This window comes from Jaculus jaculus, chromosome X, assembly GCF_020740685.1.
Source record: "Jaculus jaculus isolate mJacJac1 chromosome X, mJacJac1.mat.Y.cur, whole genome shotgun sequence".
NCBI classification, from domain to species: domain Eukaryota; kingdom Metazoa; phylum Chordata; class Mammalia; order Rodentia; family Dipodidae; genus Jaculus; species Jaculus jaculus.
In genome coordinates this window covers 134,478,503-134,505,199 of record NC_059125.1, presented here as the reverse complement: position 1 = coordinate 134,505,199, position 26,697 = coordinate 134,478,503, and the positions used below count along the sequence as shown (strand labels likewise).

Sequence of the window (26,697 nt, the reverse complement as noted above, 5' to 3'; positions counted from 1 at the left end):
TAAGTGTTTTAACCTCTTAAACAGGCCAAAAGGTTTTCTCCTCCCCTAGCAACTGCCTGTATACTTGCATACTATGTCACTACCTCTTCACAATGGCCCCAGGGGTAGCTGCAATGTCACAATCTGAGATGAGTTAGGTTAAGTCTTAAAACTGAAGCAGACTGCCAGGCAGTAGCAGAGTCAGGCCCACCAACTCCAGTTCAGTTTCTCAGAGAGCCTGAAGTCTCCCGGGCCCCCACTTGCTTCTACCACACCATCTTTCAGCAGGAGCCATCATGATTGATCTTGTGAGTACCATCATTCCATGATGTCTACAGGATTGGAACCAGGGCTTTTTCAGATCCCACAATCTGTGGATGTTCAAGACCTTTATATAAAATGGGAGAGCATTTGCTTATAACCCATGAACATTGTCTCATATGCTTGAAATAAGCTCTAGGACATCTATCATAATACAATGCGAATGCTGTGTAAATAGCTATAATATTCTTTGTGAGTCTATGGATTGAATCTAAGGCCTTGTGTATACTAGGCAAGTTCTCTGTCACTTATCTTTATTTCCTGCTCTCTTCTTCTTCTTTGTCTTTTTTAATCTTGGAGCAGAGTCACACTGAATTGCCCAGATTGGCCTTGAACCTACTCTGAAGTCTAGGTATCGCTGACTTTGAGGCTCTCATGTCAGCCTTATGAGTAGCTGTGATGACAAATCTGTGCCATTCAGAAAATACAGGTCAGACAAAAAGGCTGTAACATGCACTGTAAGGAAGAGTTACAAAAATATTTTAAAATCTGTGATTAGTTGAACTCTGTGCATGTGGTGCCCCACTGATATAGAATCCAGCTAATGTGGACCATAGGTACAGAGAGCCAGGTATATGTCTCTGCCATCTTGGCAGAGTAAGGTGCCAAGAATGCTTTACTTTCTGTCCATTTGCAAATCGAGTGGAAACACCATGTATGCAGCACAGTGTTGGCATAAGTAGGGGTAAGTGTTTATTGAATGAATTAGACGATATAAAAGGATATACACAAAATATTAAGTTGGTCATGTATAAGAGCTTTAAATGAAGGTTGAACCTGCCTCTAAAATAGGCCAGGAAATGGGTGTGACCCTAGGACTGGTAGGGAAGGAGAAATTGTAGGCCTATACAAAACTGGTTGTTTTGTCTGAAGTATGTTATATTATTAGCCAGGTACGGTGGCTGATGCTCCCAATCCCAGCACTTAAGAGGCTGAGGTAGGTGGATTGCCAGAAGTTTGAGGCCAGCTTAAGATACCTAGTGAGTTACACAGGCTATTCTTAGTGAGACTCTGTCTCAAGAAAAACTAACAAAAATGAATTTTGTATTATTAATAATACAGATAAGTATTGTATTATTCTTGTTAAATTCCTCACACTTATGTCTCCTTTTCGATTTGAATTGTTTGTATGAACATCTTTTGTTTTTGCTGAATGAATAGTTTTAACCCTGATTTAAAATGTAATGTATGTTAAGATTTTGTCCTGTAGAGGTCATATCGGTAACACTACATGAATAAGAACCCTTTATGATGTTGGGTGTTATAATTCTTCTTACATTCTCCTCTCCTTGAATCTCCGTGTTTTAAAATAGCTGATCTCAATTTTCTCATTCATAAAATGAGACTAATGATCCTTTGTTCACTAACCTAACTTTCTCAGGATAAACTTATGCAAAACACATGAAATTAATTCTGAACATAGTATGCAAGTGGTAAGGCTCCCCTAGTTGTGGGTAACTGAAAAATTATGTTCATGTGAGTTATGTTATATAAATAGCAATCAGACAATTTAAAAATGTTTTGCTACTTTGAAATAAAATAAATTCAGATTTATACTCCTCATTTATACTCCTAGTAAATGGAATCTCCTCCCCCCCCCCAGTAATTGTGTTAAACGATTTAAAGCTGCTTTCAACTTTGGACTAACCTGATAATGGTGATACTTAGACCTTTCTTTCTCCATAGGTGTTACAGAACATCCTGGACACAGAAAAAGAATACGCGAAAGAACTTCAGTCTCTTCTCGTTACTTACTTAAGACCCTTGCAGTCCAACAACAAGTAAGAATTTTCTTTGAACCCCTAGTTAAATAAAGCAAGAGAATATCAGTGCATGAAGTCATTATGCCTGTGTCACTGAATAATTGATTTTGCCCTTTAAAAGAACTTCCATATATCACAGGTTGCCAAGAACATGGTCAGGGCAACAGAAATGATGCAAGATGTTGCCTTTGGAAAGCTTGGCTTGCTTTCTGTGGAAGGAATGAGCAGATCTGAGTTTCTGCCTGTGACAATTTTCATCTTGTGTATTTTTTTTCTTCTTTTCCACTTTAAAAAGATTTTTATTTATTTATTTCTCCAGGCAGATAGAGACAGAGAGAAACACAGAGAATGGGTACACTGTGGCCTCTAGCTGCTGTAAATTAACTCCAGATGCATCTGCCACTTTGTCCATCTGGCTTTACATGGGTACTGGGGAATTGAACCTGGGTTTTCGGGCTTTGTAAGCAAGTGCCTTAACTGCTGAGCCATCTCTCCAGCTCTCCACTTGTTTTTTTTTTTTTAAAAAAAAAAACATAATTTTTCTTTCTTTTCAAGGAGAGAGAGAGAGAAAGAAAGACAGAGAGAAGTGAGACAAGAGAAGGAGGGAAGAATATGGATGTTCTAGGGCCTCTCTCCCCTGAAAATGAAGTTCAGATTCATGTGCCACTTTGTGTATCTGGCTTTACATGGGTACTGAGGAATTGAACCCAGAATGTTGGGCTTTGCAAGCAAATGGCTTAACTGCCGAGGAATATTTCCAGCCTTCCATTAAAAAAAAAATATTTTCTTTAATTGAGTGCTAGGGGTTCAGTAAAGTCCTTGAACCCCAAATCCTAGGTTTGTGTCTAAATTTAAGCAAAGAATTGAATAAAATAAGACTGAGAAGGGTAATTTTAAAATTATTATTTTTATTGAGGGAAGTTCAGAAGCATGGAAAGGAGAATGAATATACCAACCAAGGAAAATCACCCACATGGCTTGAGAGCCCACTCAGAGAAAGGACAGAAATGAAAGCACAAAGCTCCTGCCATGTAGAAAAAGAGCCCATGTGGAAAGTAAGGGCTAGGGGGCTCTCTCTCCTCAGCTCAGCCCAGCTGGGCCGAGCCGAGGAGAAACTTACTAGAAGCTGGAGGTTCACGAGTGGTCAGGAAGCTCAGAAACCTTGTTCTCCCCTCACAAATGTATTTAAAACCTTATATTGGTGGGCCCTACCTTCTGTCTCAAGTGAGCTAAGGGACAGTTGTGTGGACTAGGGGCTGTCTCAGGAAGAGGCTAGCCTTGATGCCAAGTTCGGGGGGCTGAACTTGACTAACCACAATGTTAGGGCTAGATTTAAATCCTAGGAGAGACCTCCCTCCCAGGAGGGGTCCAGGTTGGTTGTGGAGAACTAGACCTAAGGAAGAGACAAGAAGTTATATCATCCTTTGATCTCTAACAAGTGCAGACCTTTCTGCCTTTTCACGTTCAGGGGCTACCCTGACTGCCTAACAATACTACCTGACCCTCCATTTCTTTCTTTTCAAGCAGACAAAGACAGAGAAAAGTGAGACAGAGAGAGACAGTGGGGGGAGATATGGGTGTGCCAGGACCTCTAGCCACTGCAAATGAACTCCAGATGCTTGTGCCATTTTGTGCATCTGGCTTTATGTAGTTTCTGGGGAACCAAACTCGGGTTGCTAGGACTTGCAGACAAGCTCCTTAACTGTTGAGCCATCCCTCCAGCCCCTCTACTTGCTTTTTAAACTTAAAAAGTTAACTGACACTTAACAATTGTTCATGTTTATGGAACACAGTGTGATGTTTTGATGAATCTGTACAATGTACAGTGATTGGATCAGGGTAATTCACCTATCAATCTCCTGAGGTGTTCACCATTGTTTTGTGTTGGAACAATCAAAATCCTATCTATTAGCTACTTTGAAATATAATTAATTTTTCATACATGGAAACCCGGTTTGCTGTGCAGAGCATTAGAAATCATTGCTCCTATCTAGCAGCACCCCGATCAGCCATCCTTTCTCCATCCCTCCGTCCTCCACATCCTCCTTTTTTTTTTTTTTTTTGTTTGTTTGTTTTTCGAGTTAGGATCTCACTCTGCTCCAGGCTGACCTGGAATTAACTATGTAGTCTCAGGGTGGCCTCGAACTCATGGGGATCCTCCTACCTCTGCCTCCCAAGTGCTGGGATTAAAGGCGTGCGCCACCACGCCCAGCTCCTCCTTGTTTTTTAACCACTACTCTTCCTATTTCTATGATATCTCCCTTTTCGCTTTCATGCTTGCACATTTTAAAGGGTTGTGTATGGTTTTACCATACAGAAGAGGGGCTCCTTGATGCATTTACTCAGAGAGCACACAAACTGGAAATTCTCATGCTCATTCTCACCTTTGCTTGCCAGGGCAGAACCTCTTGTGCATACTCTGAGAGCGAAAGGAATCTGGCATTTTGTGCATGTTTGTAACAACATTCAAGTTGGCATTTCACTCCAGGCAAATGTGAATGACAATGCATTGTTAAAGAGTTTTTGAAACAAAATGTACAATATTTACTTTGTATTAAAAATCTGAAACAATGATGTAAAGCCTCAACTGAAAACTACTTTCCATGAAAGAAAAATATTGATCATTTAGGTTTTCTCCTTGTAGGCACAGAGTACTTAGCACATGATGACTAATCTTTGTTATTTTCATCAATTAAATTTCACAAGAAATTATGATCTATAAGTGAAATAGAAAATTTAACCATCAGCTTATATAACAGAGGCCAAATTCCTCCCCTTTTACTCTAGTAAAGGCTAACTTTTATGGACATTTGCTTAAACTATCATCTTCAGGCTTAAATGAATTTAGTACAATTGACCATTTTCTCCCCTTTTCTAAATTATATTTGCTTAAGCCTAATGTCTTCTTGAATTTAGACTTAATTATTCTCATAACACTATGAGAATTTTTCCTCTTTTCTATTTTTATTAGAAATAATTTTTAAAAATTTTTTTATTTTATTTTTTAACTTTTATTAACATTTTCCATGATTATAAAATATATCCCATGGTAATTCCCTCCCTCCCCACCCCCACACTTTCCCATTTGAAATTCCATTCTCCATCATATTACCTCCCCATTACAATCATTGTAATTACATATATACAATATCAACCTATTAAGTATCCTCCTCCCTTCCTTTCTCTTCCCTTTATGTCTCCTTTTTAACTTACTGGCCTCTGCTACTAAGTATTTTCCTTCTCACGCAGAAGCCCAATCATCTGTAGCTAGGATCCACATATGAGAGAGAACATGTGGCGCTTGGCTTTCTGGGCCTGGGTTAAGAAATAATTTTTTAAAGTTTTAAATTTATTTATTAGAGACAGAGAGAGGGAAAGAGAGAGAGTGAGAATGAGCATGCCAGTGCCTCTAGCCACTGCAAATGAACTCCAGACACATGTGCCACCAATTGCATCTGGTTTACATGGTATCTGGAGAATTGAACCTGGGTCCTTAGGCTTCCCAGGCATGTACCTTAGCCTCTAAGCCATCGCTTCAACCCCTAGAAATGATTTTATATCCCTATGTTATGAGTTTGAACATGATCAACAGGAAGGTGTTTTGCTTGTATTATGTGAAATATGAAGTGTTTTATGAATCACTGTTTTCAGAGCCAGGTAGGAGCTCAATATGTCATGGGTTCTAGTGGGAGAAATAACTATCTCCATTGACTAGATCAGAAACTGAAGTTTGAAGAGTCTTGCTGCCTTGCTTGTGACACAGTTAACAAGTGGCCAGACTGGATCCACCATTCTTCTTGTTGCTAGTGGTAGAGAGGTCCACTGAAGTGGCCGTCCTGGAGGGGAGATGGTAAGGTTGCAAATGAGGGAGAGTCTGATTTGTAATCTTCAAACAGGGACAGGGAAAAAAAGAGCCTTGGCAGAGGAGGTGCAAGACCTGAGTCAGACCTTTATTATGTCCTTCCATTTGACACTCAGAATGTGTTAAAATAAGTTTCCATTTGGTCTTTTGTGTTAGCCCCACAAAGATTTACACACACCAGACTGTTTACTGTCTGACAGTGAAAAGGCCAGATAAGGCCTCAGCCAGGCTGCAGGAAGCTCCTGACTCAGCTTGTGGCTGTGACAGAGCACAAGCCAGGGGAACTGGCTGGCTGTTGGTTATGCCTGACACCCATGGGTGGGGGTTCCCAGCTTGTGGTTCAAAAGGGCATTATAGCAGAGGAACTGAGAGATTTTTAGACTCTTAGGGGTTACTGAGAATGGTTGCTTAGGACATCCCTATTTTTCTCAAATTTTAAATTTATTTTTATTTATAACTTCATAATGATAAACAATATTCCATGGTAATTCCCTCCTTACGCCTTTCCCCCTTTGAAACTCCACTCTCCATCATATCCCCTCCCCCTCTCAATCAGTCTCCCTTTTATTTTGATGTCATGATCTTTTCCTCCTATTATGATGGTTTTGTGTAGGTAGTGTCAGGTACTGTAAGGTCATGGATATTCAGGCCATTTTGTGTCTGGAGGAGCACATTGTAAAGAGCCCTACCCTTCCTTTGGTTCTTACATTCTTTCTGCCACCTTTTCTGCAATAGACCCTGAGCCTTGGAAGGTGTGATAGAGATATATCACTGCTAAGCACTCCTCTGTCACTTCTTCTCAGCACCATGGTACCTTTTGAGTCATCCCAGAGGTCACTGCCATCTTAAAAGGGATATTCATATCAATTCTCTGCCAGATATGTAGCTGGCAAAGATATTCTCCTATTCTGTAGGTTGCTTCTCTGCTCCATTCACAGTGTCCTTTGCTGTACAAAAGCTTTGTAATTTCATGAGGTCCCAACAGTTGATGTGTGGTTTTATTTATTGAGCAATTGGGGTCATATTCAGAAAGTCTTTGCCAAGACTGATATGTTGAAGTGTTTCCCATACTTTTTCCTCTAGCAGTTTCAGAGTTTCAGGTCTGACATTAAGGTTTTTGATCCGTCTGAACTTACTTCTTGTACATGGAGAGAGATAAGGATTAATTTTCACCCGTCTACCGATACATATCCAGTTTTCCTAGCAGCACCATTTGCTGAAGAGACTGTTTTCTCCAATGAGTATTCTTAGAATTTTTGTTGAAGATCAGGTGGCTATAGCTACCCAGACTTACATCTTGGTCCTTTTCTCTCTTTCATTGATCTACATGTCTGTTTGTTGTGCCAGTACCATGCTGTTTTTGTTACTATGGCTCTGTAGTATAGGTTAAAATCAGGTATGGTGATACCACCAGCCTTATTTTTGATGTTCAAAATTGTTTTAGATATTCAAGGTTTTTTGTGATTCCAAATGAATTTTTGGATTGGTTTTTCTATTTCCATGAAGAATGCCATTGGAATTTTGCTGAGGAATGCATTAAATGTGTAGATTGATTTTGGTTAGATTGCCATTTTCACAATATTTATTTTTCTAATCCAAGAACAAAGGATGTCTTTCCATTTCTTAGTGTCTTCTGCAGTTTTTCACTTGAGTGTTTTAAAGTTTTCATTGTAGAGATCCTTTACTTCATTGGTTAGGTTTATTCCAAGGTACTTTATTATTATTATTTTATATGAAATTGTGAATGGGAGTGATTATCTGAGTCCATCCTTTGTGTGTTTGTTGTTAGCATGTAGGAAGGCCACTGATTTCTGTTTGTTTATTTTGTATCCTGCTACATGGCTATAGGTGTTTATCAGCCCTAACAGTTTGCTCATAGAGCCTTTAGGGTCCTTTATATATAGAATAATATCATCTGCACACAATGATAACTTGATCTCTTCCTTTGCAATTTGTATCCCTTTTATGTGTGTCTCTTGCCTTATTGCTATGGCTAATACTTCCAAAACTATATTAAATAAAAGTGGGGACAGTGGACACCCTTGTCTTGTTCCTGATTTTAGTGGAAAAGCTTCCAGTTTTTCTCCATTTATTATTGTATTGGCTGTAGGTTTGTCATAAATAGCCTTTATTATGTTGAGATATGTTCCTTCTATTCTCAGTTTCTTTAGGATTTTTATCATGAAAGGGTGTTGGATTTTGTGAAATGCTTGTTCTGCATCTAATGAGATGATAATGATATTTTTGTCCTTCAGTCCATTTATATAATGTATTACATTTATCGATTTGCATATGTTGAACCATCCCTGCATCTCTGTGATAAAGCCTACTTGGTCAGGGTGAATGATCTTTCTGATATATTCTTGTATGCTGTTTGCCAATATTTTGTTGAGAATTTTTACATCTATGTTCACGAGGGAGATTGTTCTGTAATATTCTTTCTTTTTTCTTTTTGTTCTGTCTTTGTCAGGTTTTGGTAACAGGGTGATGTTGGCTTTGTGCAGGGAGTTTGGTAGGATTCCTTCCTTTTCTATTTTATGGAAAAGTTAGAGAAGCATTTGTCCTAGTTATTCCATGAAGGTCTGTTAAAATTTACCTGTGAATCCACCTGGGCCTGGAATTTTTTTTAAAATATTTTTTTGTCATTTTTATTTCTTTATTTGAGAGTGACAGACAGAGAGGTAAAGAAAGAGACAGATAGAAAGGGAATGGGCGTGCCAGGGCTTCCAGCCTCTGCAAGAACTCCAGACGCGTGCGCCCCCTTGTGCATCTGGCTAACGTGGGTCCTGGGGAATCGAGCCTCGAACTGGGATCCTTAGGCTTCACAGGCAAGCGCTTAACCGCTCCAGCCCGGGAGATTTTTTTTATAACTGCTTGGATTGTGTTTCTTGAGTTTGTAAGGAGGCCAGTGTGAGTGGAAAATCTCCTCACTAGGCTACTCCTGCGACTCAGGCTGAGCCTTGCGGCTGTGGCCCTGTGGACCTGGGGCTGCCGCTGCTGGAGCCACTTCTGCCTGCCTCTGTGGTCTCTAGTTCTAGACGCTCTGGATCTCTCCTACTTCTCTGCTGCAGTTGATAATTTCTTATACACCTCACTGTTTAGTAGAAAAGTGTATTTTGCTGTTATTTTTTGTTTTGTTTTTTGCTTCCTCCCCCGGCCCCCCAGGCTGCTTTGGCATGGTTCCTATGCTAACATCTTAACTAGAAGTCAGGGATTCCCTCTTATTGGTCAGCAAACTTGGAAATATTCTTCTAGGATTTTCTTTCTTGGCTTTTTTTCTTTTTTTGAGACATAAAGCCTTATCTTGAGCTCTTGATCCTCCTCTTTCTCCCTCCCCAGTTCTGAGATTACAAGTATGCTTTACCACACCTAGTTTAGGATTATAGATTAGTAAAGAGAACAGAATATGTGGTACATTGTCTTAGTTTCTTTTCTTATTGTGACAAAGTACCTGACAAAAGACATTTGTGGTAGTTTGAAACGGATGACCGCCATAAACTCATGAGTTTTGAATGCTTGGTTCCCAACTGATGGCAATTTGGGAGGTGGAGCCTTGCGGGAAGAAGTATGTTGTTGGAGGTGGGCTTTGGGGAGTTACAGCCAGCTTCCCCTTTCTAGAGTCTGCCTCACCCTTCTGCTACTGTTTTCCACCTGCTATGACTGAGCTGATGCTCAGCCTCTGTTCATGCCATCCTGTTCCCTCCCATCATGGAACTTTCCCTTCCCTCCAGACTATAAGGCCCCCCGCCGAATAGAAAACAAAACAAAAGACTTTCTTCTCATCAGCTGCCTTTGGTTGGTCGCATTGAAGCATACTCAGGAAGCAGAGAGAAATGGATGCTGCTATTCAGCTATCTTTCTCCTTCTCATGCAGTCCAGTCCATGAACTGTAACTGCATGCATTTAGAGTGTATCTTTCCATTTCAGTTAGCATAATCTAGAAACTTCCTCATAGACTTACCCTAGAGGTTTGTCTTCTAGGTGACTCTAGATACCAACAAGTTGACAAATATTATTAGCTACCACACACTGACCATGAAGCAAACCTTCAGAGGAGTTTCTGCCTTAAAATGGTTAAGAGTGTGGTCTCTGGGGTATAATGCCTTGATGCAATGCTTTTCTTTGCCATCATTGGATTTTAGCTTTGGATGATTTACTTAACCTTTCTGTGCCTGGGTTTCCTCAGCTGTAAAATGAAAACAGCCTACCTCAGAGTTTCTGTAAGGCTCAAATGAGCCCCTGTTTGTGCACTGCTCACATAAGTGTTCCACACTGGATGAAGATTCACTACTATTCTTGTCACTTCCTGCTTGGTAAGCCAAGAATGAATAAGAACATGCTTTGTAATTCTTTGCTCTGCATAAGACTATTTGGTTTGCCTTTATTTGACTCTATTCCTGTCCACAAGGAGACCAGTAACAACAACAAAAATCAGTTCTATTTTCTACCCTCCTACTTCATTTTAAGAAAATGTCATTGTGTTGACATCTGAACATGTCAGTTCCAGAGAAAGCTGATTTTACTACATTTTTTCCTTCTGCATTCCTTGAACATATGTATCTTCTAATTACTTTTTCCAGTTTCTCTAGAGGAAGATCCATAAAAGTATTTAAACTTGTTTCCAACTGTGATATATTTCGTCTATTTTTGTTCCTATCTATTAAGCATTTGTTATACATTTTCATCAAAGGCTTAATAAAACATGAAATGCCCCTATCATCACTGACTTTCGTTGGGATCATTATTTTTATTTTAGACAAGGTAAACGAAGGAGAGAAGCTCAAGAAGGTTGCCTGAGTCCATAGAGCTGTAAATTAAAAAAGCAAAATTGGGCTGGAGAAATGGCTTAGCGGTTAAGCGCTTGTCTGTGAAGCCTAAGGACCCCGGTTTGAGGCTCGGTTCCCCAGGACCCACGTTAGCCAGATGCACAAGGGGGCACATGCATCTGGAGTTCGTTTGCAGTGGCTGGAGGCCCTGGTGCGCCCGTTCTCAATCTCTCTCTCTGTGTCTCTTTCTCTCTCTCTATCACTCTCAAATAAATAATTAAAAAAAAGCAAAATTAAAATACAGGGATTTTTTTTCTCATATATGCCAGATATTAGCAACCTACCAGCCCCTGGACTACAGATAGTTATCTACAGCCATTCTTGGGTTGTGTTAACAACAGGGTATGCACTTTCTTTCAGTCTGAGCACTGTGGAGTTCTCATGCTTGCTGGGAAATTTTGAAGAAGTATGTACATTTCAACAGACACTCTGCCAAGCCTTGGAAGATTGTTCAAAGTAAGTAAAGCAGTGACTTCGTTGTTTAGGTTTATTTTCTTTTACTGATGTTTTAGATAAGAGAAGCTTATTTATTATCTGTATTTTGTTCTTTTGAGGCAGGGTCTCACTCTAGCCCAGGATGACCTGGTACTCACTCTATACTCCATGCTGGCCTTGAACTCAGTCAGGGAAATCTTCTTACTTTAGCCTCCTCAGTGCTGGTATTAAGGGTATGCGCTACGAGGCCTGGCTCACTTATTGCTTTTTTTTTTTTTTTTTTTTTTTGATTCAGGGTTTTATGTATGCTGGCTTTGAACTCACTGTGCAGCCTAGGATGGCTTTAGCTCCTAATCATCCTTCTGTTTTTTTTTTTTTTTTTCTTTTTGAGGTAGGGTTTTTCTGTAGCCAAGACTGACCTGGAATTCACTATGTAGTCTCAGGGTGGATTCAAACTCATGGTGATCCTTGTATGTCTGACTCCCAAGTGCTGGGACTAAAGATGTGTGCCGTCACGCCCAGCTCTAATCTTCTTTCTTTAGCTGGGATTACAGGCGTGAATCAGACACAAGGACACTTTATATAATGTATTTGCTACAGCTTTGACACACTGTCCCAGGACAAAGTAACAATACCGAGAAAATATACTTGGTTGGTGGTGTTCACAGTGTGAAGTCACTAGATGGATATCAAGCTCCTACCTGTGGTAAATTAGGTCTGATTTGAATTTAAAATCACATTTATTAATTGCTTCTTGTTACGCTAACAGATACCTAAGACCCATGGATGACAGCTTTAACCTTTATTCATTATTTTATTTTATATGCTGCTAATGACTTGGGAAAGTCATTCAGATCATTTATTTAACAATCCCTCTCTCCCCCTTTGGGCGAAGACAGAATCCAGGTACTTTTGTATTTGAAGCAAGCTTTCTACCATTGAGCTACACCCCAGTCTCTGTTTGCTTTTACTCAGTCCTGGTATTGTGCCTATTGTATTGTGACTTGAAGAACATACAGAGCAAGGGGAAGAAAAGCATATATTTATGTGAATCCCAGTATATTTTTGATGGCTAGTTGGTGGCTGCTGAAGTGTTCACCATTATATTACAAAGTTCACTGGAATGATTGTCCAGAAATATATTTCTGTTGCTAAATTAATTTTCTGAATGGTTTGAGTTTTGGAAAACCTGGTGACTTCCATCAATTCTTGAGCTATCTGGGATGAGCATTTGTCCAGGTGGAATACAGAGAGATCCTACACTCTAGAGACTCGAGAAGCTTCTTCAAATATGAATAGGAATGCAGATCATTGTTATTGAAAAAGGCTGGCTAAGTGAAAAGGGCAAGTTACAAACTACATTTATAACCTTTGCCTTTCCATTTTATAAAGGAAAAGTAGGATATAACAAAATTGTTAATATATGACTAAATGGTATGATTCTGAGTGACTTTTTCGTTTTTATGCTTTTCAGATTTTTTTCTACAAATGAAAGCAGGCAACTTTTAATTAAAAGACTAATTAAAAACCATGAAACCACCCTGTCTAAGTACCATCAGGCCAACAAGACAACATAAAATGCTTCTGTAGTGTGTCACTTTTGAATTCAATTAGTTTTGCCAGTGTTTGAGCTCCATATAAATCAGCTAAGAGTATTTTTAGTGTGTCAGGCTAAATTTGAATATAATCATCTCAGAAACAAACAACTCTATTTGCTAATTCCAAGTGTATCTGATCCTGCATATTGGAGTTATGTTTGATGGTGAGAATTTAAATTGGTGGTCAAAAAGCTTATATCTACTTTCTCTTCTTTTCTGCTTATATATTTTTAAAAACCTATGACAAGACATTGAAAAAGTTTACCTGCTTCCAGACTTAATTGGCAGCTCCTTCTCTACCTTCTGTTTCCTGTGCTACAATCTGTATTGCACGTGTTTTGCTTCCAGGTTTCCAGAAAACCAGCACAAAGTAGGAGGCTGTCTACTGAACCTCATGCCTCATTTTAAGTCTACGTATCTGGCATACTGTGCAAATCATCCTTCAGCTGTAAATGTGCTCACTCAGCACAGGTAAGTCACAGATGTTCCCCCAGAGAGGTGTTCTGCACTGAGATCCTTTCTGAGAACCACTGCTTTTGGGTATGCAAAGTTTCCAGATCAACCCTGGATTATCTCTGTTTCATATGGCATGGATTAATTCATTGTTATATGGTTTGATCATCCATCAATACAGCAAATAATGTATTGAGCACCTACTATATGCAAGGCTCTCTATTCATTGATGGGCATATTAGTAGTAATCAAGGAAGAGAGGGTCCCTTCCCTCAAGGAATATAGAATCTTGAAAAAATTAAATTCTTTGTTTATTTTTATTTATTCATTTGAGAGTGACAAACACAGAGAGAAAGAGACAGACAGAGAGAGAGAGAAAGAGAGAGAGAGAGAAAATGGGCGTGCCAGGGCCTCTAGCCACTGCAAACGAACTCTAGACGCTTGTGCCCTCTTGTGCATCTGACTTACATGGGTCCTGGGGAATCCAGCCTTGAACTGGGGTCCTTAGGCTTCACTGGCAAGTGCTTAACCATTAAGCCATCTCCCCCAAGGACTGAGACAACAGGTGTGAGCCACTTCACATTTTTTAAAAATTGTTTCTTCTACATATAAGACAAAACATGTGATACTTGTTTTCCTGTGTCTGACTTATTTTACTTAACATGATGAACTCCAGTTCCATCCATTTTCCTGCAAACAGCATTATTTCCTTCTTTATGGCTAAATAATATTCCATTGTGTATATGTATTTCTATATCTACCTATTATATTTTCCTTATCTACTCATCTGTTGATGGGCACCTAGGCTGATTCCATAGCTTGGTTATTGTGATTAGAGAAGCAGTAGACATGAGTATTCAGGGATCTCTGCTGTATCCTGACCTTATTTCCTTTAGGAATATGCCTAGGGCAGTATAACTGAATCATACGGTAGTTCTGTTTTTAGTATTTTGAGGAACCTCTGTACTGTATAGTATCTGGACAGAGGTATATTCCTATAGGTACTGTATAACAGTATCGTTCTCCCTGTCACTGCCAGTGTATTTAGTAGATATTTTTGTCTCACTTGCATGTCTTCTATCTTTTATCTTCATTGATAATTTCATACAAGTAAATAATGTATTGTGATCATATTCTCCCCCCCCCCCTATCTGCTCATCTCTCTCACTCCAATGGAATGTCCTCCTTCTACTTTGTGTCTTTTGTTGTTGTTGTTGTTTTGTTTATTTTTTGAGGTAGGGTCTCACTGGAGTCCAGGCTGACCTGGAATTCACTATGGAGTCTCAGGGTGGCCTCAAACTCACGGCGATCCTCCTACCTCTGCCTCCCAAGTGCTGGGATTAAAGGCGTGCGCCACCACGCCTGGCCTTGTGTCTTTTTTTCTTTCTTTTTTTTTGTTATTTCTTTAAGGTTTAGGTAGAGAGAGAAAGAAGGACACACACACGCACGCGCACACACACACACACACACACACACAGGGGGGGGGAGAATGGATATTCCAGACCCTCCTGCCACCACAACCAAACTCTAGACTCATATTCCACTCTGTACACCTGGCAGCCAGCACCACTTGCAACTCCAAAAAAGACACAAGGCCGGGCGTGATGGCACACGCCTTTAATCCCAGTACTTGGGAGGCAGAGGTAGGAGGATCGCCGTGAGTTCGAGGCCACCATGAGACTCCAGACACATGTGCCACTATGTACATCTGGCTTTATTTATTTATTTTTAAGGCAAGCCCAACAGACTGGCCTTTTTGTGCAAGACAGAGGGGGAGAGAGAGAGAGAGAGAAAGAATCGGTGCACCAAGGACTAGCCACTGCAATCAAACTCCAGATGTGTGCATCCCCTTGTGCGCATGTGTGACCTTGTGTGCTTGCATCGCTGTACACCTGGCTTACATGGGACCTGGATAGTCGAACATGAGTCCTTAGGCTTTGCAGGCAAGCACCTTCACTGCTAAACCATCTCTCCATCCGTTCATCTAGCTTTACATGGGCACTGTGAACTGAACTCGGGTCATCAGACATTGCAAGCAAATGCCTTTAACCACTGACCTATCTCTGCAGCCCCCTCATGTCTTTTTATTTTATTTTGAAAATATTTATATTTATATTTATTTATTTGATACAGAGAAAGAAGCATATAAAAGGAAAGGAGGGGAGAGGGAGAGAGAGAGAGAAAGAGAGAGAGAGAGAGAGGGAGAGAATGGGTGCGCCAGGGCATCCAGCCACTGCAAACAAACTCCAGACACATGTACCACCTTGTGCATCTGGCTTATGTGGGTACTGGGAAATCAAACCTGGGTCCTTTGGCTTTGCAGGCACGTGCCTTAACTGCTAAGTCATCTCTCCAGCTCCCTCATATCTTTTTTAAATAGTTGAATTAGGGTGGCAGCCAGAACAAGGCTAGGGAGTTATTAGAAAAAAAAATATATATATCTTTTTTTCCAAGGTAGGCTGACTTGGAACTCACTTGGTAGTCCCAAACTGGCCTTGAACTCATAGCAATCCTCCTACCTCTGCCTCCCAAGTGGTGGGATTAAAGGCATGCACTACCATACCTGGCCAATGTATATTTTTGATACATTCATGAAAAATTAGGTGACTGTAGCTTTGTGGATTTATTTCTTGGTCTTCTATTTTATTGGCTTACATTTCTGTATTGTGCCAATACTATGTTGTGTTCATCTCTATGGCTCTGTATTATAATTTGAGGTGAGATATTATGGTACCTCCAGCAATTCTCTTTCTGCTTAGGATTTCTTTGGATATTAGTAGTTCTTTATTTTACCAGAATTTTGGAGAATTAACACCAGACAAAATCATGCTGATTTGTACAGTGAACATTCCTTCGACTTCTGAGAAGGTCAACTAACTTTCTAGGCTGGGTCTGGTGGTTAAAGCCAAGATAAATTAAGAAACTGTTCTTTTCAGTCCTGAATTGTGTCCAGCATTCATACCTGCTCTGGGCTTGTCTCCACAACAAAGTGTGTTGGAATTACTATTGTCCTACCTGGATTTCTAGCATGGGATTTCAGTGGTCAACCTGTATCTTTTAGTTCCTAACAATTTTCAAGTGAGTGTCAGAAATGTGTAGTCATGGAGCTGGGTGTGGTGGCACACACCTTTAATCCTAGTACTTGGGAGGCAGAAGTAAGAGGATCACCTTGAGTTTGAGGCCACCCTGAGATTACATAGTGAATTCCAGGCCAGCCTGGGCTAGAGTGAGACTCTACCTTGAAAAACAAAACAAAACAAAAAAGAAATGAGTAGTCATAAAATGAGGAAGTGTAGGAGAGATATGCCACTTATAAAGATTTATTCTTGGGTTGGAGAGGTTGCTTAGTGGTTAAGGCACTTGTCTGCAAAGCCAAAGGACCCAGGTTTGATTCCCCAGAACACATACAAAGCCTGATGCACAAGGTGGCGCATGCGTTTGGAGTTCATCTAAAGTGGCTAGAGGCCCTGGCACACCCCACCTCTCTCTCTTTCTGCCACTTTCTCTCTCTCTCAAATAAATAAAAATATTTTTTTAAAAAATATTATTATGGAACAGACACTTCTGTCATTCTTTATGAACCTGAAACAATGTATACCATGTAAATTATTATAGCACTTTGTATAAAGGTCCTGCTACATGTATCATAGCATTAGATTCCTTTCAACTATTCTTACCAATATCTGATAAATAAAACTAAAAATAAAACTTCCATGTTTTCTGGGTATATACCCAAATGAATTAAAGTCAGCATATAATAGAGAGTCCTTCACATGCATATTTATCATGGCACTATTCACAAGAGCCAAGAAATGGAGTCAGGCTTGGTGCCTATCAGTGCATAAATAGATAATCAAAATTTGGCATATGTGCATAATGAAATATTTTTTCAGGCCATAAAGAAGAATAAAGGCATATAATTTTCAGAAAAATGGAACTCATAATCTTAAATGAAATAAGCCAGATTCAGAAAGAGGGCTGGAAAGACTGACTTAGTGGTTAAGATGCTTGCTGGCAAAGCCAAAGGACCCAAGTTTGATTCCCCAGTATCCATGTAAGCCAGATGCACAAGGTGGCACATGCATCTGGAGTTTGTTTGCAGTGACTGGAGGCCCTGGCATGCCCATTCTCCCCCCCCCCCCTCTCTCTCTCTCTCTCTCTCTCTCTCTCAAATAAATAAATAAAATAATTTAAAGATTGAGTTCACTTTCGGCCAACACTCTACCCCTGGAAAAGAGGTAAGGCAAGAAACGAGCTTCAAGCAGATGCTGAACTGCAACCGTGCTTGGCCTTCTACACGCTGAAGTCATGCACTGCAGTGGTCTAAAGTGGAGGTCCATCTGGGGTATTTCCTTGGCACTCAGCCACAGGGGTGGCTCAAAGGACAAAGGCAAGACTAGTGGGGAGCAAATGGATAAGTCCTGTGTAGCAGCCATGGAAATGGCAAATGGTTCCTTCCCTTCAAAGCAGTTAGGTAACGATGGCCTGACAGTGGTTGAATGCTAAGTTTCTTTTAAGACACAGTCTCATAGTCAAGGCTGGTCTCAAACTTGCTATGTAGTCAAGGATGCTGTTGCAGTCAGGTTTACATTGCTGGCAGAAATCACCTGACCAAGTGCAGCTTGTGGGGAAAAAAAGTTTATTTGGTTTATAGACTCAAGGGGAAGCACCATGATGACAGAGGAAAACTATGGCATGAGCAGAGGGTGGACATCACCTCCTGGCCAACATCAGGTGGCCAACCGGAACAGGAAGGTATGCCAAACACTGGCAAGGGGAAACTGGCTATATACCCATGAGTTCATCCCCAACAATACACTCCCTCCAGGAGGCATTAATTCCAAAATCTCCATCAGCTGGGATCCTAGCAGTCAGAACAACTAAGTTTATGGGGACACCTGAATCAAACCACCACAGATGCCCTTTCAACTTCTGATACTCCCACTTCCTAAGTCCCAAGATTATAGGCCACCAATGTTGATTTTGAGATTAAATTTGGTTTAAAAACTTCCATATGGTGATTTTAAAGGATTACTTCATGCAAAAAAAGCATGCTTCCTCTCAGAGGGATCACAATATGAATGGTACTGGGATTGAGAACTGGAACCTTCTACAAGTCTCACATTTATATACCTTGATAGTGGAGACTTATACATCCACCCAAGAGTTTCCATTTGAGGTATTTCTGTACTAATAGGCTAATCAGTTTTGATTTTTTTTTTTGAGGTAGGGTGTCACTCTAGCCCAGGCTGACCTGGAATTCACTATGTAATCTCAGGGTGGCCTTGAACTCACGGCAATCCACCTACCTCTGCCTCCGAGTGCTGGGATTGAAGGCTTGTGCTACCATGCCTGGCTAAGTTTTGTATTTTAAAGACAGTCTTATGTAGGCTAGGGTTGAACTGACTACATAGCTGCAGATGACCTAGTCCTGATTATTCTGCCTCCACCTTCCTGAGTACTGGGATTACATACAGGCATGCACAACAGCAGGTTTGTGAAGTGTTGGAGAGCAAAGGTAGGGCTTTGTGCATACTAGACAAGCACTCCACTGATCGGGCTCCATCCCCATCTGGTTAGTAAGTTTTAATACATTTAAGAGCTCCTAAAAAGGAGATGATATCAGAGCCCTTCATTACTTCCCTCCTTTCACTTTGACGGCCCCGGCACTGAAACTGTTAAATCTGAAGCTTGTTTCAGCTTGACCATCAACTTCATTTCCCTCCCCATTTTAAGAACCAACTGATCAGCTGACAGTTAGTTGTACACTAGTGAGCATTCAGAAACTCCGCTGCAGAAGTCAGTTCATGGTTTCCTATAGCACGGGAGACAGGAGAGAACTGGCTGGGGTTTCTGTGTCCTACCTTATTATTTCCCACAGTAGAAACTTTGGATTAAAAAAAATTGTGATTCTTCCATAATTTCCTACAAGAGCCTGAAGTCATTTCCAAATTTGGAAATGGACTGTAGTAGTAGACTTGTCATTCCCAACCTGGCTTTTAAGTCCTTTACTTCAGATCACTTGCAGTATATTAGCTATTTATTTATTTATTTATTTATTTATTTATTTATTTATTTATTTATTTATTTGAAAGCAACAGACACAGAGAGAAGGACAGATAGAGGGAGAGAGAGAGAATGGGCGCGCCAGGGCTTCCAGCCTCTGCAAACGAACTCCAGACGTGTGCGCCCCCTTGTGCATCTGGCTAACGTGGGACCTGGGGAACCGAGCCTCGAACCAGGGTCCTTAGGCTTCACAGGCAAGCGTTTAACCGCTAAGCCATCTCTCCAGCCCTTAAGACAATTTTTTTTGTTTGTTTTTCAAGGTAGGATCTCACTCTGGCTCAGGCTGACCTGAAATTCACTCTGTAGTCTCAGGGTGGCCTTGAACTCCCAGCAATCCTCCTACCTCTGCCTCCTGAGTGCTGGGATTAAAGGCGTGCGCCACCACGCCTGGCTATATTAGCTATTAACATTACTCAAATAACAAGTCCTACTAAACAATTGTAGGCAGGCCAGGAAATTTCTCCCTGCCTTACCCCCCACCCCAACAAAGTGCCAGGCTGCGTGGGCTGGGGGGAGAGCATATATAACCTCTGCTCCATGGACATCTGGCATATTCTCTGACCACCCATCTGCCAGTACATGCCACTCTCCAGCCTGAAATGCTACATGCTGGCCCAGTGTCCTGTGTTGCTGTTGTATTTTATGCATGTCTGGTAGCAGCTTGGCTAATGGCAGGAAGGGTGGGATGTGTCAGCACGTTTGCAAAGCCTTTGGAGACAGGCAGACCTGCCAGCCTCTCCCAGGCTCCTTCACCTTACGCTTCCCTAGAAAGCTCACAAGAAAGTGCCTTGCTTATACTTTAAAACAAATTAGCCAGCTTTCTGGCTTTATCCCAATATTGTGATCAAATAGGAATCATTCATATATTTATATATACTGTCTTAGATGTGAAAAGGAGAACATCAGATTTCTCTTGGCAAAGCCATTGTGAGCTAATAAGCTAGGCACACCATTTCCCTGAGCCTTTAGCCCATGAAGGTTTGAATTGGTTAGTTTTGGGAAGGAGGCGCTAGTAGCAGATGGGGAGGGAATGAGCACCCTGCGGTGTAATAACCAACTGATTCAGCTTCCGGGGCATCTATGCACAGAGTTCCTGGAGATGCGTAGCTGCCTTTAGCCAAGCAGGAGTTAGGATCTTGGATGTAATGGATGTTTATGTAGCAGAACAGCCCTAGTAGCAAAGATGTAGAGACTGGCATGTCACCATGCCCTATGACGACTGCCACCGCAAGGAGAAGTGCTGACAATGGGCTGGACACAAGGGAACCTTGCCCAAGCTGTTTGATACCAGAGAGTTGGAAGCAGCAGATTGGACTGAGGAAGATAAGTTGTCTGAGGTTGCAGTGAGAAGCACAGGTTATAATGAACTTTTGTCATTTTCTAAAAAGCGATTTTTGTTATTGCATGCTCCTACCGTGTCTCTGCAAGCAAGCATCTCCTAACGGCTGAGCTGTCTCTCCAGCCCTGCCACGTCTCTGACTGTGTTCCCAACCCTGTGAACTGCAGCCACAGTGCTGGAGCCAGAGCACAGCTGACGTGACTGTCCCACAAATGTCACTGCACATGTCTCACCAGAGTAAATGCTAAACAAATAGCATGAGGACTGTACTTTTTAAGAAATTAATTTGAGTTCAGGTATTTTAAAATATAAAAACATATATTTTAAATTTTTTTGTTTATTTTTATTTATTTATTTGAGACTGACAGAGAGAGAAAGAGGGAGAGAGAGAGAGAGAGAGAGAGAGAGAATGGGCGCGCCAGGGCCTCCAGCCATTGCAAATGAATGCCAGATGTGTGCATCCCCTTGTGCATCTGGCTAATGTGTGTTCTGGGGAATCGAGCCTTGAACTGGGGTTCTTAGGCTTCACAGGCAAGAGTTTAACCACTAAGCCATTTCTCCAGCCCCAAACATTATATTTATATTTTTAAGGCTATAATTCTTATAGAAATATTTGTGGTAAAAAAATTGTGCATGTTAAAAATACTCACCTCTAGTTTGAACATCTGTATTTTATTATGAAAGAGAGAGAGAGAATGGTTGTGGCCAGGGTCTCTTGCCACTCTAAAGGAGCTCTAGATAGATGCCAGTCTTTGTGCATCTAGCTTTGGCCTGGGTACTGGGGAATAGGATCCAGTTCATCAGGTTTTGCAAGCAAGAACCTTTAAGTGCTGAGCCATCTCTCCAACTCCTATTTTTTTTTTATTTTTTAAAATTTAGCTGGGCGTGGTGGCACACACCTTTAATCCCAGCACTCGACACTTGAGAGGTAGAGGTAGGAGTTGCAGGTCAGCCTGAGCTAGAGTGAAACCCTATCTCGAAAAAAAAAAAAAAAAAAAAAAAAAAAAAAAAACAAAAGAAAAAAACAAAACAAAACAAAAAAACCAAAACCTTACTTGTTTTGGGCTGGAGAGATGGCTTAGCAGTTGAGGCAGTTGCTTGCTAAGACCAAGGACCCAAGTTTGATTCCCCTGTACCCATGTAAGCCAGATGTACAAGGTGGTGCATGCATCTGGAGTTTATTTGTAGTGGCTAGAGGCCCTGGCGCACCCAATCTCTCTTCTCTCTCTCTCAAAATAAATAAATAAATAAATAAATAAATAAATAAATAAATAAATATAAATTTGTTTATTTTGACATCAAAATAAACGAGAGACTGATTGAGAAGGGGAGGGGATATGGTGGAAAATAGATTTGTGAAAGAGGAAAGTGGGGAAGGGGAGGAAATTATCACAGTTTCTTGTCTATAATTATGGAAGTTGACAATAAAAAAGTTGAAAAACTTATTTATTTGCATATAATGTATAAAGGTTGGTGGTTTGGGATTGAACGCAGCCTGTAGGCTTTGCAAGCAAACACCTTGAACCATTGAGCCATCTCCCCAGCCCCCATATTCTGCTTTTATTTTTAAAAATATTTTATTTATTTGCAAGGAGAGAGAGAGAGAGAAAGAGAGAGAGAGAATATGAATGAGAATGGGCACTCCAGGGTATCCTGCCACTGCAAACAAGCTCCAAACTCATGTGCCACCCTGTGTATCTGGCTTCATATGGGTACTGGGAAATAGACCCAGAGTTGTTAGACTTTGCAGGCGAGCACCCTAACCACTGAGCTATCTCTTCTGCCCCCAAGTTGTACTTTTAGAATTTTGAAGAACCTCCACACTGATTTCCATAGTGGTTGTGCTAGTTTATAGTCCCACAAGCAGCATATAAATGTTCCTCTTTTCCAACATACTTGCTACACTTATTGTTGTTTTCTTTTTTTTCATTAATTAGTTTTGTACTCAGTGAATACAGTCAAGTTGGTACCATTGTTAGCCTCCCCCCTGTCCTCCCCTCCCCCCCGGCCCCTCCTTGTTGAGGTATATGGGTCATGCATTGAGGAGTTAGCCCTCAGTTATGAGTTTGTTTTCTTGGTGATTGCCATTCTGCTTGTGTGAGGTGGCATCTCAATTTAGTTTACTTTTCTTTCCCTGAGGTTAGCGTAATGTTTGCTAAGCTTCATACACATTATAGCATGTATCAGCACATCATTTAAAATTATTCCATTGTATGGATATCACATGTTATTGTTATTTACCTGTGGATTGTGAATATTGCTGCTTTAAAAATGTGTAGCCCAGGTTGGCCTCAAACTCCTGATCCTCTTTCCTCTGCCCCTTCAGCAATATCCTACCAGCGTGCGCCATCGGCGCTATTGCTGCTTAAAAAAATACTTAATTATTTTAGAAAGAAGAGAGAGAGGGAGAGGGGGAGAGAGAGACAGACAGACGGGGGGGGGGGGCGCCAGGCACATACATCACTTTGAGCATGTGGCTTATGTGGCTTTATGTGAGTACTGGGAATTGGAACCCAGGACATCAGGCTTTTCATGCAAGCACTGTTAACTGCTAAGCCATCTCCCTAGCTTGTTGCTTTGAAAAATCATCTGTACATGCTTCACCTTTATAAGAACTTTCAACTGTTTTTCAAGGTGGCCACAATATAAGTGTTCCATTTTCACCACACCCTCACTAGCATTTACTATTGTCAGTCTTTTTGAATATAGCCACCTTAATGGAGATGTGCAGTAGTGTCTCATTGTGATATTGATTGCATTTTCCTTATGAATAACTGTGTTGACTATCTTTCATATGTGTATTGGCAATTTATATACCTTTATTTTGAAATGTGCCTATTCTAATTATTTGCCCATTTTTATATTTTGTTTTATTTCAATGTGTGTGTGTGTGTGTGTGTGTGTGTGTGTATGGGCATGCCAGAGTTTCTTGCCTTGCAAAGACATGTGTGCCACTTGTCCATATGGTTTTAATGGGTACTGAGTAATGGAACCTGGGCTGGCAAGCTTTACAAGTAAATAGTAGAATTCAAAAGTAAACCTATCTGACCTAAAGTAATTACTTCTTTTTGATCTGTTAAGGCTTTCTATACTTTCTAAAGTATTTTTTTTTTAAATTTTTGTTGCGGATTTTACCTTTTAATGCATCATGTTGAGACTTGTTTGGTGGCCAACATAGGCTCTATCCTGAAAACTGTTCCATATACTGCTAAGAAGAATATGTATTCTTCAACTGCTGAATGTAATGTTCTGTAGATGGCTCTGAGGTCTATTTGATCTAGGATAATTTAATTCTGATGGCTCTTTGTTGATTTTGTCTGAATAATCGCTCCATTGCTTAAGGCGGGGTATTTATGTCCCCAGCTATTTTTATGCTGGAGTCTCTCTCTCCCTTTAAGTCTGTGTGTTTTATATATTTGGGTATTTGTTTTTGTTTTGTTTTTTTGAGGTAGGGTCTCACTGAAGCGTAGGCTGACCTGGAATTCAGTATGTAGTCTCAGGGTGGCCTTGAACTCACAGCAATCCTCCTACCTCTGCCTCCTGAGTGCTGGGATTACAGGTGTGCACCACCATGCCCAGCTTGGGTATATTTTTAAAAATTAATTATTTATTTGCAAGGACAGAGAGAAAGACAGGGAGAGAGGGGAGGGAGGGAGGGAAGGAGGGAGAGAGAATGAATGCCAGAGGCTCTTGCCACTGCAAATAAACTCCAGATGCATGGACTGCTTTGTGCATCTGGCTTTATGTGGGTAATGGGGAATAAACCCGAGCCATCAGGTTTCACAAGCAAGCACTTTAACCAGTGAGCAATCTCTACAGTCTATATTTGGGTATTCTGATATTAGGCATATAAGTAATGAACAAGGATTTATTTAGAAAAGAGTATAATGTGAGTATAACAACAACTTGGCCAGGAAATGAACTCCTAGAGGCTGAGGGTTTGCCAACCAGGAGGGCAAAGGTGGTTATAGCTCTCTCTTTTAACAATAATGACAATTTTCATATATGTTCTATAATTTGTTTGGAGTATAATTTCTTCCAGTTACCTGCTCTTGTCCTCTCTCTTCCATCCTTCCACTGAACCCCTTCTTAACTTTTGCCCTCTTCCACCATCCACAATCTTTATTTTATGAGAGGGAGGGAGAGAATTGGCACACCAGGGCCTCTAGCTACTGCAATAGAACTTCAGACATGTGTGTCACCTTGTGCACATGTGTGACCTTGTGTGCATATGTGACCTTGTGTGTCTGGCTTATGTGGGAATGCGGAATCAAACCTAGGTCCTTATACTTCACGGGTAGGCACCTTAACTGCTAAGCCATCTCTGCAGCCCTGCTCTAGGTTTAAATATCCATTTTTTATATAATTTGTTCTAACCTTTTTTGTGGTTTTTCAAGGTAGGGTTTCACTCTAGTCCAGGCTGACCTGGAATTCACTACGTAGTCTCAGGCTGGCCTTAAACTCATGACGATTCTCCTACCTCTGCCTCCCGAGTGCTGGGATTAAAGGCATGTGCCACCACACGCAGCTTGTTCTAACCTTTTTAAAGCTTTTGTAAATGTATTAGTTTATGAGGAAGATCCATCAGGTGATGACATCAATGTTTACACTGGGTTAATATTGTAAGTCAAGTCTGGTTGTAATTTTCCTGGGCTGCTTTTATTTTACATTTATTTTAAAGAACGTTTTGGTGACAGAAAGATAATAAAGAGAGAAATTTAAGTAAGCCTAAGAGAACTTTAAGCCTAAGGCTTGTCTAAGGATTTTCCAGACTAAAGCTTATCCTAAGAAATTTTGAGTGCTAAATTCTGGATTAAATCATTGAGGTGTTTAATTTAAAATGCTTCTAATAAAAAGAAGTTTTAAGAAAGATGGCTGATAACATTTTTTGATGATTCTTAAAAATTTTCCAGGTAAACTGGAGAAGACATTTTAACTACCAGATTCTAAGTTGTTTGCAAAATAGAATGTTTAATAAAGAATATTTTTCTCAAGAAAACTTTTTTTTTATTAAGTAGAAATTGGTATTGACACATCATGTGTTGGTACCATCATTTCCCTCTTCCCCACTTCCATCCCTCTGAGCTACCTCCTTAGTGGGATTTCCGGTATTTGCCCTGGGGTTGTGGGTTATGTTTTGTGAGAGCAGCAGCTAGTCATTGTTGGGAGGGCAATGCCTCTGGTTATTCCTTCTCACCCTGTGGTTCTTACATTCTTTCTGTTCCCATTTCTGCAAAATTCTCTGAGCTGTGGTGGCTGTTTTTTTTTTTTTTTTTTGTTTTCTGATGTAGAGTTTCACTGTAGCCCAGGCTGACCTGGAAGTCACTATGTAGTCTCAGAGGGGCCTTGAACTCATGGCGATCTTCCTACCTCTGCCCCCTCCCCCCCAATGCTAGGAGTAAAGGCGTGCACCACCATACCCATCTTGTGTGTTTTAAGTCTACTTTAAGTGTGGAACTCTCATCAGGTTCTGGATTTCTGCTTTGGTGCGTTTTGAGTGTCCTCAGTGTCTGTCTCGATCACCCTGGTGCAGGTTGTCAGGCTTGCTGTGGAAGCATTACTCTTGCTCATCTCGCCAGTTCCTTTGTGGTTTCCCTTGGGGCCCAGCTAATGTGTGAGGAGTGGTTCATCTCCTGCTAGGGCTAAAAAGCCTTTTTGTTTAAGAAATATATATATTTTTTATTGACAACTTCTATACTTACAGACAACAAACCATGGTATTTCCCTCCCCCACTGCTTTCCCCCCATAACACTGCTCTCCATCATATCCCCCCATTAGTCTCTCTTTTAATTTGATGTCATCATCTTTTTCTCCTATTATTAAAAAAAATTAAACTTTTTACTAGCAATTTTCATACTTGCATATAATGTATTTTGATCATAATCCCTTCCCATTACCCTTTTTTTAAAAAAAATTATTTATTTATTTGAGAGCGACAGACACAGAGAGAAAGACAGATAGAGGAAGAGAGAGAGAATGGGCGCGCCAGGGCTTCCAGCCTCTGCAAACGAACTCCAGACGCGTGCGCCCCCTTGTGCATCTGGCTAACGGGGG

General features: G+C 40.7%; 1 protein-coding gene across 2 annotated transcripts in view; it reads left to right on the top strand.

Annotated features, from left to right (window-relative positions):
* Arhgef6 (Rac/Cdc42 guanine nucleotide exchange factor 6) overlaps window positions 1-26,697 on the top strand; it is a 164,790-nt gene that overhangs the window by 95,976 nt on the left and 42,117 nt on the right. For both annotated transcript variants that reach the window (XM_045140179.1, XM_045140180.1), the window contains 3 exons: window positions 1,987-2,081; window positions 11,112-11,207; window positions 13,133-13,255. In XM_045140179.1, the coding sequence (XP_044996114.1) occupies window positions 1,987-2,081; window positions 11,112-11,207; window positions 13,133-13,255 (314 nt within the window). The remainder of the gene's footprint in view (window positions 1-1,986; window positions 2,082-11,111; window positions 11,208-13,132; window positions 13,256-26,697) is intronic.